Source organism: Plectropomus leopardus, chromosome 2, assembly GCF_008729295.1.
Source record: "Plectropomus leopardus isolate mb chromosome 2, YSFRI_Pleo_2.0, whole genome shotgun sequence".
Classification (NCBI taxonomy): domain Eukaryota; kingdom Metazoa; phylum Chordata; class Actinopteri; order Perciformes; family Serranidae; genus Plectropomus; species Plectropomus leopardus.
This window is the reverse complement of record NC_056464.1, coordinates 25,273,576-25,291,117: the sequence shown is the minus strand read 5'-3', so window position 1 is coordinate 25,291,117 and position 17,542 is coordinate 25,273,576. Positions and strand designations below refer to the sequence as shown.

General features: G+C 38.7%; 1 protein-coding gene across 11 annotated transcripts in view; it reads right to left on the bottom strand.

Moving 5' to 3' along the window:
• Window positions 1-17,542, bottom strand: part of atp2b2 (ATPase plasma membrane Ca2+ transporting 2) — a 143,356-nt gene that overhangs the window by 36,537 nt on the left and 89,277 nt on the right. For 7 of the 11 annotated variants that reach the window (XM_042506226.1, XM_042506210.1, XM_042506235.1 and 4 more), the window contains exons 5-10: window positions 16,559-16,684; window positions 13,868-13,993; window positions 13,409-13,441; window positions 9,672-9,764; window positions 5,986-6,027; window positions 2,613-2,777 (exon numbers count right to left, since the gene is read on the bottom strand). In XM_042506226.1, the coding sequence (XP_042362160.1) occupies window positions 2,613-2,777; window positions 5,986-6,027; window positions 9,672-9,764; window positions 13,409-13,441; window positions 13,868-13,993; window positions 16,559-16,684 (585 nt within the window). The remainder of the gene's footprint in view (window positions 1-2,612; window positions 2,778-5,985; window positions 6,028-9,671; window positions 9,765-13,408; window positions 13,442-13,867; window positions 13,994-16,558; window positions 16,685-17,542) is intronic. The other 4 variants (XM_042506280.1, XM_042506300.1, XM_042506252.1 and 1 more) reach the window with 3 other exon arrangements.

Sequence of the window (17,542 nt, the reverse complement as noted above, 5' to 3'; positions counted from 1 at the left end):
GCCACCATGCTGCCTTAATTGATCTTTACATTTTGACTTGGTAAGCAAACCTGTAATTAATAACATGTGTTTGTTTGCATATATGACATGTATGTGTGCCAGAGTCAGGGTTTTGTACATGATGGCTCGGTTGGATAGCAAACTGACACAACTACAGTGAATAAAGACATTTAATACATACTTTGTTACACATTTGTGCAACGAAATGTCAGTGGTTTTCTGTGAAAAAGTAATTATTTTAAGTGTAAATTAACTCAAGTTTCATTAAAGAACAATAGTAGTTAGTTTGACAAGTCAAAATTTATTGCAGGATAGAGCATTGATTCCCTCGAACCCAATTGGCCCGACCCAACTTGCAGGGTTCATACAGGCTGTAATTTCTCAAAATTCCCCTAGGCTTGAATCCACTTGGGTTCACAATCCCCAGTATTTTTTTTCTTCTTTTTTTCAATGCAGATCTTATAGTCTGTGTAACGTCACAAATAATGTATGGGCTCCTGCCTCTCATTAATGAGCAGAAATGTTATACACCTCCTCTTGCTGAAAATTTGGTGCGAGAAGGTGCATGTCGGAGATTGTGTTACAAATGTCTCTTACCACACTGAAAAGACTTTTGATAACTTTAGCCTGAAATTAATGTTTTGATGTTTTCTTTAAAATTTGTACTTAATTTTGGGCTTGGACCCAAAGCTGTCGCAGTGGTTCAGGCTCAGGTCAGGCTTAGAAAGAAACTACACAGGTTCACGTTGGGGTCGACCTGATGTTTTGGGGCTTCATCATAGCTCTATTGCAGGACTGTTGAATCAGACTGAATATGTTTAAGGTTGGTGCACCAGATAGGCTGGCAAGATGATGTATTCTCCCTGGTGTGTGTTGGTCATTTTTTCAGGGGACATGAGCCGACAGACCCTAACCCTAACCCCACTTATCACTCTTTCTTCATCATTCCTTATAACAATATGGCAGCTTGGGTTAGAAAAAAACACATGCTGAGGACTGTTTTTAATTTCTCATAAATAAAGATAAATTCATTCCTACAAATGCAAGACAGAAGATTTGAGTGCATCTCTCCTGACTCTGTGCATCCATACACAGAAGACCATTTGGCACCTCCTGCTTTAATAGAGGTAAATGCACTAAGTTACATAGTGTAAACTTAATATAGTCATGTAAACTATTATATTTTGTGATTCAAGTATATCTGGGGTTTTTATTCCTTTTCTGAAAGCTAATAATGGACTGGGTGTGGTTTATTATTTAGAGTGTATAGAGACAGTGTTTCCCACATACGTGGAGTGTCCCTCTGTATTGTTCTATGTCCCGGAGGTCTTTGTGGGTCTGTGAATGCAGCGCAGGCAGAAATCTCCATACGTTTTTTTTCCCTCAGCGACCCTGTGACTCACAGCATGGTTAATTGATCTGTCAATCTGTTCAAAAATGATCAGATCAGACTGATGGATGATAGGGGGAGCAGCAGCAGAATGAATGCAAACTTTGAGACGCAGCAGAAGGAACGGTTAAGTTTAACTTTCAGTGCGCCTGATGTCTCTGCTGCTCCGTCTCTGCGTAATCAACAATTGAACTATACATATTTTTCAACAGCGCTCCCAATAAACACTCCAGCTCAGCAGGTGTTTTAACTGTGATGGGCTGCAAGGTATAAATGAATATGTGGGAAACCCTGAGAGAAGCTTGAAAATATAAAACAGGCATAGATGGCAGAAGGTCACAGGCCCTGAAGTGTATCAAGCCCAAACCTTTTTCTCCCAGACCTGCAGGAGAGCCATATGATTTTACAGTGCTGCTTGTATGGAAATCTGTCCACGCCATTTCATTGTTCTGACACCACGTCCTCATTCCATCACTCACGCCAACAGTCTGATGTAACAGCACACTGTAAAAATGGGGACTTCTTTGAGGGATTCTCAGAAAATGATTAACCTTTTACTGACAAAAAAAAACAGCCCCTCAACGGAAGCCCTGGCAGTCAAGTTGGTTTTTTTTTTAACTTCCTAAAAATCTATTAAGGTATATTTTGAGGAATTCCAACCTCAGACTGGTCCAAAAACCCCTGCATTCTGCAGTATTTTAGGTATGTAATATTAAAGGTTATCATTTGTTCAGTAAAGTCCTACTATGTTGCTGCTGCGAGGACACCCACAGTGTGGGCATAAATGGCATGTGGGCATCTGTTACTAAAAATGCTTGCTTCTACAGACCCACTGCAAGGCTTTTAGACATCAACTCCTTAGTGCCATGAATTGCTTTAAATGGCATTACAAACATTTAATTATGGTATGGATTGTAAAACTACACGAGTGAACAAGCATAATGACAAGCATAATGCAGTCTCAGCTGTTCCCTCTATAGTGATTCAGCAAATCTCCAGAGGGAAAGGTCATTTGGAAAAATAAAGTCAACAGGCTCGGTCACAGTTCCATAATTCAGACACTTTGGCATTCTTCTCAACTGTGATTGCTTTAAGCGACCAAAAAGTGTCTTATCAGTGCAACGTCTTGCTTTGACAGACAGGATGATGGTTCAGTGCCTTGTTGTCCCTGGTTTAACTGAATAACTGAATGATAAACTTGTCCGCATGCAGTTTGCTGTACCTGCTTTGCCAATCTGGACAGCCAGTTTGGTGAGCTTTCCTTGGAGCACAGACTTCTCTTTCTTTGAAACGGACACTTTCTTCTTCTCTTTCTCATCAGACTCTCCACCTTCAGCACTCTTTAGAGGCTGCATCTCCATGGCAGCTGCTCCATCCTGCTTCTTAACTGTAAACACCACAAAAAAAAACCAAACAGACAGCAGCAGTGTTAGAAGTGTAGATTAGACCACAGGAGCGAAGAGGAACAGGAAGCCATGCTAAAATACGCTGGTGTTACACTAGCTCCAGACATACAGAATAGATTTAAAAACCAAGAAGAGAAAATATGACGTCCCATGACAAGATCGGAACTAATTGGTATGTATAAAGCTTCCCCATACCATAATAGGGATTGTTTGTCTTTCTCCCTGCATTGTCTTCAAAGTAAAATCAAAAGATGTGTGAACCTTGATTCTATATAGGAAATAGGAACCAAAAATTCATCATAATGATGGTACTTCTTTCACTGTCATCACTGTGTCTTATCACTCATTCTATTTTTTTTTCATCAAAACCACATATTTAAACATGAGTCATGAATAATTCAGTGGTCCTACATCCGAGGTCCAATCCATGCTCACGGATTACTCAGTCGTCTGCCAAGCATTTGCAGAAAGTGAGGAAAAGGGAACCCTTTATGCAGTTCTGTCCACACTCACACAGAAGGAAAACTCACTGTGCTTCACACAAAAATAAACAAAATACAAAGAACCTGAAAAGAAAAAAGAGATTGAAGGTAATAAGTAAAAAAATAAATATATAATCAAAACAATAAAGACACATATAATTTAAATAAACCGAATTGGGTCATATACTAGTGTTCAATCAAAATGGGGGTCTCAGGCCTTGTGGAGGATCGTTCCAATGTGAAACATAATAACTCTAGCTTTTTAGCTGTTCTGCTTTTATTCTGGAAACACTTTGCAGACCAGTCTCAAATTACTTTGGAGGTGCTGAGAATTCAAATTTGAAAAGCAAGACCAATATATTTAAGCCTTAATCCACTGAGTGATGTACAGTATAGAACATGCTGCATAGATGTATAAATAGCAGCAATGCTTTAAAATCAGTTTTAAGCCATAGTGGAAGACAGTGTAAAGATCTAAGATGAAAAAAGCTGCAATTCTGGCAACATAATCACAGACCTGCAACGGAATAAACTCCACACTGTTAAAAGCTCCTCTCTCATAATTATGACAAGAAACTAAAGATCCCCAAATAGTAGAAGCTTGTATATGATAGTGATTGTACATTTTACTATAACACAACATCTCAGAGAGGGGGCTGAAACACACAAAACGCAATCGCTGTATGCTACTGTTACTGTACATCTATTTAAAAATGACTGTCCTTGTGTTGCATAAAATCCAAATGGTTGATGATTATCACTTGCACACATTTGTTAGAATACACTGTGATCAGTGTGTGCTACATATACATAATCTTTACACTTTGAGATTACTTAATATTCTATGTATTTTATACTGTATGAACTGTTTTATAGTGTGGCAGAAACAAGATTTCATGGTATCTGTAAAAAAAAAAAATAAATGAAAAAAACAATCCTTGATCACCTCACTCTGTCTCCATATCCCCGCCCCCCACACACACACATACAATACAGTGCTTCTCTGTTAATGTAGCCCATTACCAAGAATGATATCAGCCCAGTTTTCCAATCACAATGAGGCATGTGTTTGATGCTCATGAAAAAAACCATTTAATGTTGAAGATTTGTCATATGTCTCTGGTTGTGCATTTTGTTTTTCTAGCCCCCTGACACAAGACAGAAAGTGTCTGTATAACTGAACACAGCAGAAAGGCAAGATGTTAAAACAAGCTCAGGACAAAGGTTCGTCTTCTAAAAGCTGCATATTATTCTGTATTGCAGTAACCCTAATACAGACTGTAATCATCTTACCAAAGTATCATTAAGTGTTTTTTTAATTTACCCTCTTACCCCTTTACTCTGACAATTTGACATGCTCAGCCCTAAGAGAGGAAACATATTTTGACAACATGAATGCATGGACTTGGTAGATAGACTTGTAGGTTAAATGAACCAAATAAGGAGTAGTGAGGAGGCCAATAATTTCTTTAAGGTTGAGTTTCTAGATGACCTGTGACAAACACCTGGGAGTAAAGCAATAGTCAATTTATCAATTAGTGGATTTTAAGAAAAGGTATCCAAGACAAAAAAACGGAACCAAAACAAAAATAAACAGTATCAAACATTTGCTATTGCCTCTGAAATGTAGAAATGTGCTTCTTCTGTTTTACATTATTGTGAATTCATTCGTTTTCGGGTTTGTCAGACACAATGAGATACTTGAGGGCACCTTTTTGGAAACCTGGGATGAGCTTTTTTGAAATTATTTTTCACAGACTAAATTGACAGATTAACAATTGTTAAGATTAGCACTACTATAGTCTCTCCCTCGAGGGACTTTGTCCAACCCTCTTATTCACAGACAATTTACTTCATATTGTGTGGGGCAAATTTTATGAAACATCGGAAAAGGGGAATCCAGGGTGTGGTACATAACTTGAGGAGAGTACTGAGATGACAGTTTAGGTTATTTTGGTAGTGAAGGGCAGCCCGAGAGAGGCAAATACAGTACTTGAGGGACAGGTTTGTGTTCTCTTGTAGAGAACGAGACAAGTTAACAACACAACAAGAACAACAACAGAACAACAGACCAGGGACAACACATCAGTGACAGACAGAGTGAAGAGGAGGGTTTTTCTATCCTAAGATGACTGCAGGTAAATCCTGGGTCAAATACCAGCATCCTCTGGGATTTACTTAGTCCAAGGGCTGGCAACCTTTATAATGAATAGAGCCCATTTTGAACAAAAAATATTTTTAAGAAATCTGCCTGAAGGCGCAAAACATATTAGAGCCTTATGACAACACAGCCTATTGAATCTAATACAGTCTATCATCATTAATAGTAGGTCTAAATGAGCATTCATGAATGAATATGTTTGCCAAAAAGTCTTCAGGTGGCTACTGATGATTATTTGGTACTTTGTCTTTGCAGCATTGCCAGTGAGAGAAATCTTCCCATACACTGTTATGATCTTCCAAGCCTAGCTAGAGAAACTCAAGACTACTCTTGGAATCTAACTTGAAAAAGTGAGGGATTAAGAGTGTAAAAATATAATGAAGGCTGAAGTAAATAAAGCAATGTCAGAACCTTCACCTGCGTTTGGCCCAGAGCTTACACCACACACCACAGAAGGAAACAATGAGAAGAAGGAGAGGGGGAGGAGAAGGAAGAGGAAGAGAGAAGGCAGGGGAGGAGAAAGGGTGAAAGATATGGTTTGGTTACCTTTAATCTGGTTGCTCTCCATATTGCCATCTTGCATTTTACCTATGATGGAGACATACAAGACAATAACAACAAAAATAACCAAGGCAGACAAGTCAACAAATTATCACCACAGAGACAGCACACACAGTGAGAACCAAAAACCACAAACAGGGAGACAGGAAAATGACTTTTAATACAACGTCTCTGTGACAGTCACATAGAAAGTGATGTAATGTAAGAAGAAGCTATTGGCAAGAGGCAACAGACAATACTATAGTGTGCAGATTTTTGGCTAATAAGTGGGGTGAAATTAAGTTTTAATAGATGTTATTTTTTTGCATTAGCAAATAATCAGGTTATTAAAAAAAACTTAATGGGCCTTTCTGAAACTAAAATAAAATGTTGACATCATCATGATTATGCTGAACATTACAAAAACTGCACACTTTCTGCTGAATTTTCTTTTTTTTTTAATAAAATACTGTTCTGAATGACAAACTGACAATATGAGCACAGGTAATTGCACACACGTTATCAAAAATACATATTGTTGGGGTATAAAATGAGATATCAAGACATACAGTAGATACAGCATTACACTGAACACTGACAGTGAGGGAGAGCACACAGCAAACACACACACACACACACACCACATACACGTAGAGTACACAAAAACAAGAGACAGCATGCATAGGAGGAAAATTCGGAAAGCACATGCAAGATCACACACTTAGGGGGAAGCGGACTGGTAGTGTGAACAATACACAGAGAGAGAGAGAAGGAGAGAGAGAGAGAGCCAGAAGGAAAAGCCTCCCACATGGCGAAGTTACATAAGAACAACTGAAGGAAAATCGAAATCTAAGTTCAGGGACTGTGAATTTGTTATGCTGTTGGATTCTGCTTACGCAAGGAGCGAACTTAGAGTGAACTTAATTTAAATGTGCGTTTCAATCACACAGTATTGTTTTGAACTGCTGGTCGTCTATCGGAGCTGCACACAGTATATTTCATTTTACAAGCTGATGAAACATTAGAACTAAAAGTTACACGTACTTGTGCTTTCAAACCAAATGTACACACAATGTTTACAAAATAAGACATAATAATTAAGAACGCATATATTATATGCTGCAGTGTTGATCTCATTATCTGCCCAGGCTATAATTATAGAGATATGCACTGTTTGTCTCAGTAGTAGGCAGGCTGGAAATTGCACAAAATCTGACTTTCAGTGCTTTTGTACTCAAATGTCACTGAGAGAATTACTCAGGTGGAGCTGGAAGAGCAGATTTTCTCAGACTTTTCGGCATGTATGTGGAGAATAAATGGCTCATTTCACCTCCACCTCCACATTAACCAGTTCCCTGGAGTCACAATAAAGCTGAAGATGACAAATCGCTCTGTTCCTGCCCAGAACAGCACAAGGTCATCATCACAGTGCAAATCACGCCCCTCCTGCCTTGAGTAGAAACATTTTGTGGCTTCTCTCCAAGGAGGAAAAGATAAGAGAGAACCCAGCGCAGCACTAAATGAAGATAATCTTTTGCATCTTGTGCAGGTAACACAGAAATGGAGGATTTGCACTAAGTGATCTCAGAGGACACCCAACTAAAGGAGCTGGCCCTACAGAAGGACTGTGCCACCACTCTTCGGCTAGCGTCTTGTCTACTATCAGAAATATGGATTCATGTGACAATTAACTTATTAACTGACCGAAAACACTGTTAGCCTTATAGCACCATATGAAGAAGTATTTCTACATTTTGGGAAACATTTTCTTGCAGAGACTTGAAAGAGAAAATGAGTGTCTGCACAGTAAATGTGAAAATACCACCAGCAGCGGGTTAGCTTAGCATAAAGACAGAAAGCTTTGGGAAATAGCTAGCCTGGCTCCAACCAACAGTAACAAATTTGCCTACCAGCACTTCTAAAGCTCACAAATGACACGTTATATCTTGTTTGTTCCGGTGTTATTTGCACAAAAACAGAAGTGTAAAAATTACTTTTTATGAGGTTTATGTGTCAAGCTATTTCATGGCTGGAAGCAGTGGACTGTTATCAACTGTCTCGGAGCAAAAAAGGGAATGAGTATTTCCCAAAATGTCAAACTATTACCATAAAGACACTCAACTTCAAATGACTTCACAAGTGCTGCCCTTGTTATCCATCACAAAATGTTTTTCATGACTGGAAATAAAAAAGCTAAAAACATTTCACTATTTCTTATCATCACAGAAAACAAATTTAAAGTTTTCATTTAAAAATGGACCACAAAAAAAAAAAAAAAACCACAAAAAGTCATTTACGAATTTTCTCCAAGATCGCTATGTACTATGCTATACGTTATACTGTGATTGGTAACTTTCAAAGACATTCTTTTAAATCCCTTTTTGTCACACTTGGTAAAACTGAGACTATATTCATACAGCAGTACATGAGACAAATCATTTGTAGAAATAAAAAATATTCCTCTGCCCTCTTGAACTGCCTTTAATGGCCTTATCAACCTGAACAAAAAGAACCAAACAGAGCCAAGGAGTCTCTTGCGTAGCTGTCAATCATGTCAACCACTGCTTATGAACTTGTGCAACTAACAAACTCAGCCGCGCTGATCAAAGATGAATCAAGATTGTGTTACTATGTTGACTTTTTTTTATAGCCTCAAATGTTTTCAGAAACATGTTTTAGTCCACTGTTCAACTGTAAAATGAAAAGTCTGCTCTGGTCGGTGGGCAATGTTTGGTACTTTGGTCAACCGTATCCAACATGGCTGACAGCTCACACACTTTCTCATTTTCTCACCAAAATCTTGATTCACATTTGAATTTCATATATCTGAATGTCAGAGACTGGAATCATAAGTCGGAGACCCCTCAGTCATCTGAGTTTGCTTCATGTCGAGCAATTGTTTTTCTTTTTGTAGTCAGTTTGCTGTGCAGTGTGCTTCCGGGGACATTTTGATCATCATTCTTTGCTGCAGAGTGAGTGCTCTTGACTTTTACACTACTCTTTGGTACAGGCTTCAGTGGACACATAGCAGTGCCATAAAGGAAGAGAGACTCTGCACTGTTAGACCCAGAAATAACATTATCTCCTCTCTTCTGCTTAAAAGTGGTAAATTTACAGCTCACAGCAACTTAATACGAAAAAGATTCTGGCTTTTGTTTGATATCTAGCGTCTGCAAAAAAATGATGTTGTGCATTGGCGATCTGTTAACGCTGTTAGCTTGTTTATTATACCATAAGAATTTATGAAGAAAAAAAACCCAAATCATTGAATATTCATATTGAAAGCCACGTCTGATTCAACAACATAATTCAGAGCTGGGTACAGCCCCAGCCTAGTTTGACCGTTTGACTGCAGTTCATAAGCTGACTTCACAGACTGTCTCTCACATGTAATACTATATAGATGCACTGACAGATTTGGCAAATATAACAAAACGTTACCAACTGTAGCTTTAAAGCATTACAAGACAAAAGATAGCATAAAGAGAAGAATAAGAAACACAAGACTAATTTCTACGACTACAAGAGGACGTGCATTGACAGCATGGATACAAAAGGGACCGACACGACTGAAAGGAGAGGTAGAGCAGAGCGGAGGGTGAGCACCCATGATAGGAGGAGAATGGAAAAGGTAGGAGGAGTCAAAAGTCACGACAGAAGGAGGTCAGAGATCGGAGGTTTTGTCAACCTACCATTAATAAGGTTGGCACTGCCAGGGGCATTAATGCCTGCAGCCCCATCCGTGGCTATAGTTGCGATGGGGTGGATAGGGGGATGGGAGCAGTCTAGCCAGTAACAATGAAGGCCGAACACGAATGAACAAAAACACACACACACGCGCCCACACACAAACATACGCATGTGCACACACAAGACAATGAACAGAAATAACATGGTTATAGCACATTTAAGAGTTTCAGCATATACAGACTTTATGTGAATACTAAAGTCTAGTTTTGTGATCAATTTGGATTAAAAAAATGTAATGTGTCCATTATTTATGTAATCATAGGTAAGTTATGTAATTTAATAGATGTTATGTCAATAAAACAAACAAGTGTAACATTGGACAGACAAGAAACATGACGTCTGAACATTAAATGTGAAACCAGAGCTACAGAAGAGACAAACCCACTGTATTTGTTTTAATATACTGTACTGTATTGTACAAGATCTGTCATGTATAGTGAACAATAGTAATATACTGCATTTGTTGCCATTTTTATTTTTGTTAATTTGATGCAATGTGAAATTCATTTAAACCATGTTATTCATGTAATATCGGTTAGCATCACAAAGAAATAATTTGGCAGAAATCTGAAACAAATAAACTAAAAGGTGTTGCATAGCCAATCTAAAATTAAACTCTCCTGCAAAGTAAATGAAACATAAAAGGGTCAACATATTAGCCAGGGAAATACACGTGCCAAACAGTTAAGTGATGGGGCTAATGAATTATAGTGTTTATGTGAGAAGGTGTCCAGACTTTTGTCCCCCCCCTCCATTGTAGTGAAAGTTATGGTTTTCAAAATCTGGAAATGATCTAACAATGATTTGTCCATGTTTTTTGACAGCAATTTCATAAACTGATTACTGGAGAACAGAAATTCAATCAAAGGTCAATAATTATTTTATTGTGTCCTTTTGTGTTTGGTGTCTTAAGTTGATAACAAAAACACAATGACTTACAGCAGCTATCCTCTCTTCCACTATCCTTAATTTATCATCTAATTGAAAACCAATTGCTTTCTTTAATGACACAGAACTGCACTGATTTTACTGCACATCACTGAGGCAATCATGAGCAGTTTTTTGTTAGCACATCTATCTAAATATTAAACAGACAGCTGATGTAACCCTTTAAAAAAAGTCTCTGTGCCAAAGCTAATCCTAACTTTAAGAAGTTATATTTCTGTAGTCTGCAACTCTAAATTAAGTTGTTTGAGTTGTACTTAATAGGCCAGCCAAGCATGAAGTACTGAGTGCATGATGTATGGTACGATATCTTGTAAAAAAAAAATTAACAGTCAGTTTTAGGAGTCAAACTTTGAGAGCATCAGTTTTGACAAAATCTGCAACTTTAAGTCAAGGATCGACTCTTGTCGAGTGCGCTATAACATAAAGGGCTTTTCAGGTTAAAGTGAATATAAAAATGGCCATGTCCTTGAGGCCAGATTTTGTGTTATAATACTTGTTGTTGGTTAATCAGATACCGCATCATCAGTAGGAGACCCCTCAGTCAACTGAGATAGCTTCAAGTCAAGCCATCGTTTTTTTTTTTTGTTGTTGTTGTTTTTTCGCTAGTCCATGTGCTGTGCAGTGGGCTTCTGGGGATGTTTTGGTCTCCAGATTTTGCTGTGGAGTGAATGCTCTTAACTTTCATGCTACTCTCTGATTCTGTTGTGTCTGTAGCAGCACAAAGGAGATACATGGTACTGAGGGAGAGGGGGCTGCTCTTCTGCATAGAAATGGTGAGATTACAGCTCACAGCAAGTAAAGTGCGCTGAGGTCTCTTGACTTTTGTTTGATATCTAGTGTCAGCAGAAATGTTGTTGCACATTTGCAATCCATTGTTACCGTTGTTAGCTTATTTACTAACGTGAATGCCGCTGTTGCACTCAACAACCCGCTGAACCCCGTACAAACTTTAAATGGAAAACAAAACGAAACATTAAATATTCGTATTAAGCAGCCAAATCATTCGACTGACATAATGCTGAGTCAGGTACAGCCCTAGTATTTACTATTGTTTAGATCAGAGGAAGAGAATAGTATCCACAGGGGAAGACATTACTTTACAGATATTTTACTGTTACCTTGTATAGTGGAAACCTCTTATAGTGATCTTGTCTGTCCAATAAGTAGATAGGTATTATAACCATCTTTTTTTCTTTATTTCTCATGCAGATTACCATCTAATTTATAATTTATTTGTATATTTATTACATGAGTGTAATGAAACATTAAGCTTCACTACAAAGGGCCCTTACAAGGGGACATTACATGACATTATTAATCGTAATCAATCGCATAAGTGGTGGGCACAAGTATCTTGTGGCACTGCCCTGCTGGCAACCCAGACTCACACTGCGGGGTGTGTCCTTCATGTGTTATGTGCAATGTATGTGCAATATTTTGTATGTGCAATTTATTGGTGTGATTTGGTGCAGTTAGTGCTGTTTTGTTCATATGTTTTATTGTGATTGTGAGGCCATTTATTGGAGCAGCATCTGAGTCCAAGACAAATTCCCCTATAGCTACACTAAAGTATATACTATATCGTATCGTATCGTATCGTATCGTATCGTATCGTATCGTATCGACTTGACAAAGCCTGCTTCCACCACAGGTGCTTGCTCCATGTGCATTTGTTTTCTATCCACCACTAGCAGCCATGACTGTTTGTCATTGTTTGAGTGTAGTCTGAGGAACACCAAGTTTTGCTGCCGCATTCAATTAGCTTTTTTTTTTTTGTCATAAGCTGCAAGGACACTACGTTTCTCATTGAGAGAAATAAGTGTCTTTTCCCCATCTTGATTTCCTTCGCTAGATGTGGTACCGTAATACAAAGTATCATGTAAATGTAAAAGGGCAAAGAATGAAACTAACCTAGTTATAAATGGTTTTCTTTTCTAAATGTTGTCATGCACGAAGAGACCCAAAATGAACACTGTACACTGCAGACTATTTGATTACTAAAAGCTAATTATTTAAACAGAACATGTGTGAAAATGATTCTGCCTGAAGCTTTCATTTAAGCTGTTGACAATTGTTAGCGGGATGACTAAAAGCAGTTTCCACTATATAATGTAAGACAGCATTGAAGCTAAAATACTCCAAGACACTTAGTATGCTATCCATGTGAGCTCCTGAGCTTCCTGCTCATTGAAAGTACAGAGCTGTCGGAAAAAGGCTCTGGTAACACTGGCAAAAAATAACTACTAATGTCAGCATATGTATATGTACAAACGTAAGATGCAAAAAATAACATCTCACTAAAGCCTATATTGTGTACTTCACTCTCTACTGATGGTACATGTGCTGTACACCTGCAAGACTGTCACTCTCATGTCATTGTTCTGTACCACAGAAATGAGATGAGTATGACAGCCTTTGTTTAGTCGTGGCATTCAATATGTCTTTGGAACAGGACTGATGTTGAATGCTAGCTAGTTAGTTTGATGAGTGTGGTGCCTGTTATATGGGGAAAGGATTATGCATTGTGAAATGTGTCATTTGTCAACACTTAAAAAGATGCAGTGCTGTGAGGATGAGGCTTCTCTTTTTAAGTGAGGAATTGAACTGGGGCAAGGGTGCTCGGCTACACAGGAGGGGTGTAAAGTAACGGTGGTTTATTGGGGATCATTAGGGGTTAAAGGTCAAAAGAATCAAGTACCACTCCCAGGGGTCAGAAAAAGTGATACTCTACCTGTGTTCTGGTGTCCGTCTTCCACAGCCCCTCCTTCGAGGCGAATTTGGAAGGATAAGAGAGTAAGGACAATAATGCACCAGAACCCACAGAACCTGGATACTGCAGCTCATAAGTGTACCACCAATACCATTTAATGTATTTATACACATTCAGCAAAGAGGCTTATTGTCAGGTACTGTACTACAAATATCTACATACACTTCATATGAGTTTAACAGGTGGACATTTGTTTATTTGTGAGTTTAATGTGTATAACCCTTCTGATAACAAAGACAATTTCAAACACTGATATTATGCAATGAGTGTGCACAGTCAAACGTTCAGAACATAAGGTAATGAAATGACAAAAGCTTTTTCAAGGGTACGTTGCTGAGCAACACTGACGAAAGAACAAATTACCTCAATACTCCTGAAGAAACTGCAGAAAAATTCTTTAAGATTATTTTATGATCTTACCTTTCTTTTCTTTCTTCTCCTCTTCCTCTGTGCCAGCCCCCAGCAGGGTGAAGATGATTCCAGTCTGAGAGTTGACCCCGACAGCAGTTACCACCATGCGCCCTGACCCCTCCATCACATGGGTGCCTGGAGAAAGAAGTGTTATAAGATATTACAGCTAAATCAGATATATAAAGGGTTTGCTGAGAAAAAAGTGACTTAAGTGTTCCTGCCAATAGAATTTGCATTTGTTCACGCTCCTGTTTAAATATTAAACATTAAAACTGAAATTAAAGCTGGGGCAGTATGTTTTCGCTTCATTTGGCAAAAATCCCAATATAATCTTTGAGCATAGTGTAAATCAAGTGAACTGAACAAACAATAGAACTCTGTACATCCCCTTGGCTCTGTTCTCAGGCTTAAGAAAATCTAGCTCATTATGAGACACTTAAGCCAATCAGGGGTCATTTCAAAGAGACCGTGTTTCTATCTTATGTTCTACAAATGCAGATGCACGTGCACGCCCCTTCAGATGGTAAAAGCTAATTCAATGCAGAAATCCTACATAAAATCTTAATGTTCCAGCACTGTCAACACAGCAAAGCAACCCCAAAAAAGGAAGACAGATTTATCAAACAAATGCTAGAAGAGAATCTGATAATAAATGATAAAAAGTCTTAATATCTGCGAAGCGTTTTAGAGAGTATTGCTAATAATTTAGCCCTCTGCTAACGAGAGCTACAGGTCATGCTTTGGCTTCAAGTTTCTGTTGTGTAGCTAAGGTAAGAGCCTTGAATCACATTGTGTGCTCCGCCTCACACCCCGCCGCCATAGAACACTTCACCAGAAGGATAGTCAGCAGCAGCTCCAGTGAGAGACCCCCAGCGACTGGCATATTGTCATCGCAAACCCCGGCTCCAGGGGGACCCGTCAGCTCGGACTTCCCGCCGGCTCAGCAAACCTTCATTTGCGAAGGTCTGTCTCCAGAGCTGCTGCCAGCTCTCTACCTGGGGAAGCAGTCTACAGTGGTGAGGCGGGGGAATGGTGGCTAGCTAGCTAACTCTTGTCTCGTTTGTGGTCTGATAAACAAAGAGAGAGAGAGAGCGGGTCAGGATGGGGCTGAGTGAATGTGCTGTGGGCAACTTGATAATGAAAAATGATTAAATAAATAATGCACGGGAAACACAGGGCTACTGTGTGTAACACATGCAGATGCCCATGAATGTCTGGAGGGAGGGGCTTATGACAGAAAGGGGAGAGTGTATCTTCATTTCCGCCTACCCAAGCTTTAATGAACTGACTCATTTGGTTACCATTTCCTAAAAATAAACCCTAAAGTCATCATCTCTACATACACAGTATGAAAGTGTGAAAGTATTTGTTGGCTCACAGTGTATTCTAATTTCATAGTACAGTATATACTAAACTGTCGCTCTTATTGCAACAGAACAAGGACACCTATGAATGACTTGGGTGGTCAATCGAGCACAATTGATTTTTTGTCATAGAACACTTATCGGTTGCTTTGGTTCTATATTGGTTCAATAGCAAACATCATTAGAACCAAAAGTCAGCACTTAATTCTCAATCATAGTTTTATTTTAAATCCAATATGCTGGAGTGAAGAGCCAAAAGCAGTTAAAGTCATGTCATTGTGAAAATATGTGCAGACTACACTACACTTTTGTGCATGTGTATGAGTACAGTATGCACACAGAACATTATTAACCTTTGGGAGAGTGTGTTGATGTGGGTGAATATGAGGCTAATTAAAGAAGGCAGCAAAAAGGCACACAGCTAATTATCCTCAGGAAGAAAAAAACGATGTGAGATCAGATTAACCCACGTTTTTGTTTTCAGTGATATTCTTTAAGAATCCTACGGCTGTGAATTCTAGTGTCTCTGCTGCAGCACACCAATAACAAGGAAAGTTGATTAAAAAAAGTGTCTTCCAGTAGAATTCTACATTGATGAGGAAAATCAACAACATTTTGTCTTCTGTGTTCTGTCCAAGGTAATGCTAGGACTGTGACTCATAATTCATTTGGTTGGTCACAATAGATTTTGCAAAAGGAGTTAGGTAGAGTGGACCTTATTCCAAAATATAATGCCAGGCAAACCTCAATATGCAAACAGCTTGAAACACTTGTCTCCTATTCTTAATTGGCCAGAGTAGCGTTGTGTTGCTCGGTCTGAGCTACTATATTTGTTTCCTTTACAGAGCAAAGGCTGTGAATGGACACATGATTTTTTTTTGCACACACACAAAAGGGGCAGTTCGCAGACCATGAAGAGCTATTCTCTATATTTGACAAAAAGTGTACTAGAATAGAATCACTAAATTGGCACAAGCCCACTGGGTGAAAAATGCTTAAAATGTATTTGTGGGTGTGTTTGCTAGATTTAATCATTCAAAAATACTTTATATTTTGTAAATAAATTCCTATCAAAAATGGAATGAAATGCAGATCGATACATGCACAATTATTTTGTACTTGAGGGAATGGCAAATGTTGCTAACTTTAAACTCAACAGTAAGTCAGACAGAGGAAGTGAACATGCAAGACGTAAAGAGTCCTTTGTGTCAAAGACGAGTCCCCTCCTCATGGTTTTGTCCCTTTCTCCTTCACATAACAATGTATAGAGAAGACATGACTGGGACAATCAGTATACACCCATCGTCAGTGAAAGAGCGATCGACTGGCAACATACCAGACAACAGCATGGGGTCCTTGTCTGCACACTTCTTGACGTGGTCGGACTCTCCAGTCAGTGATGACTCATCAATCTTCAGGTCATTGCCCTGGATCAACACTCCATCAGCAGGAAGCAGATCACCTGCGACAACAGAAATGGCAGAGTTGCTATCTGCAGTGGATCAATTCACATTTTCTGGAACTGAATGGCATTACCTTACAACATAAAATAGTTGAGATAACTCCAAGGATTCATTCACTGGGTTTGAGCTAATTTAAAGCAGAATAAACTGTGGTTCAAGACGACACTGAGAGAGGATGTGTGTGTGTTTCTCCATGTATGGGTCTGTCTGAAGCTAATTAATTTCTCACCATTAACATACCATTGCTTAAACACAGTTAATTGCTTAAGGTGGACGTCATAACTTTAATCCCCCTCTGGAAATGAGGTGGAAGTCTATTTTCAGCTACTGAACCATGAAAATTACTTTACACAGAACAATGGGCAAGCCAATCGAGGCACGTGCAACCACACCAAAGTTATCAAAATGTTCTAGAAAGTTTGGTCAATTTGAGTTAGCTCTCCAATGTTGCAATTAAGGGTAAGGTTGATATACAAATTAGTTGGTAAAAAAGTCTTGCAGTACCAAAAAAAAAGCCAACAGAATGGATATCAATACATCAAATATCAACAATATGAACAGATGCAACAGTTATCATGACTGAGTACATTGCACACTGTTACAAAATATGTCCCCAGAAAGATGTTACAGGTGTAATGGAACTAACTACAATAAGCAAGATCCACTCCTTTATTGATGACTTGTTTGTTATATTTGCATCTGATTGTTTTGGGGTGTTAACATGTAGCAGAAGGAGAGATGTTGTGACGATGTTTGCATCTCATATTTGAGCGATCTACTTCAAGTTCTGTCACGTATGAATTCAGTTTCAAAGCTCCATGAACAATAAATTTGCTCCAAGAAGATATCTGCCATTT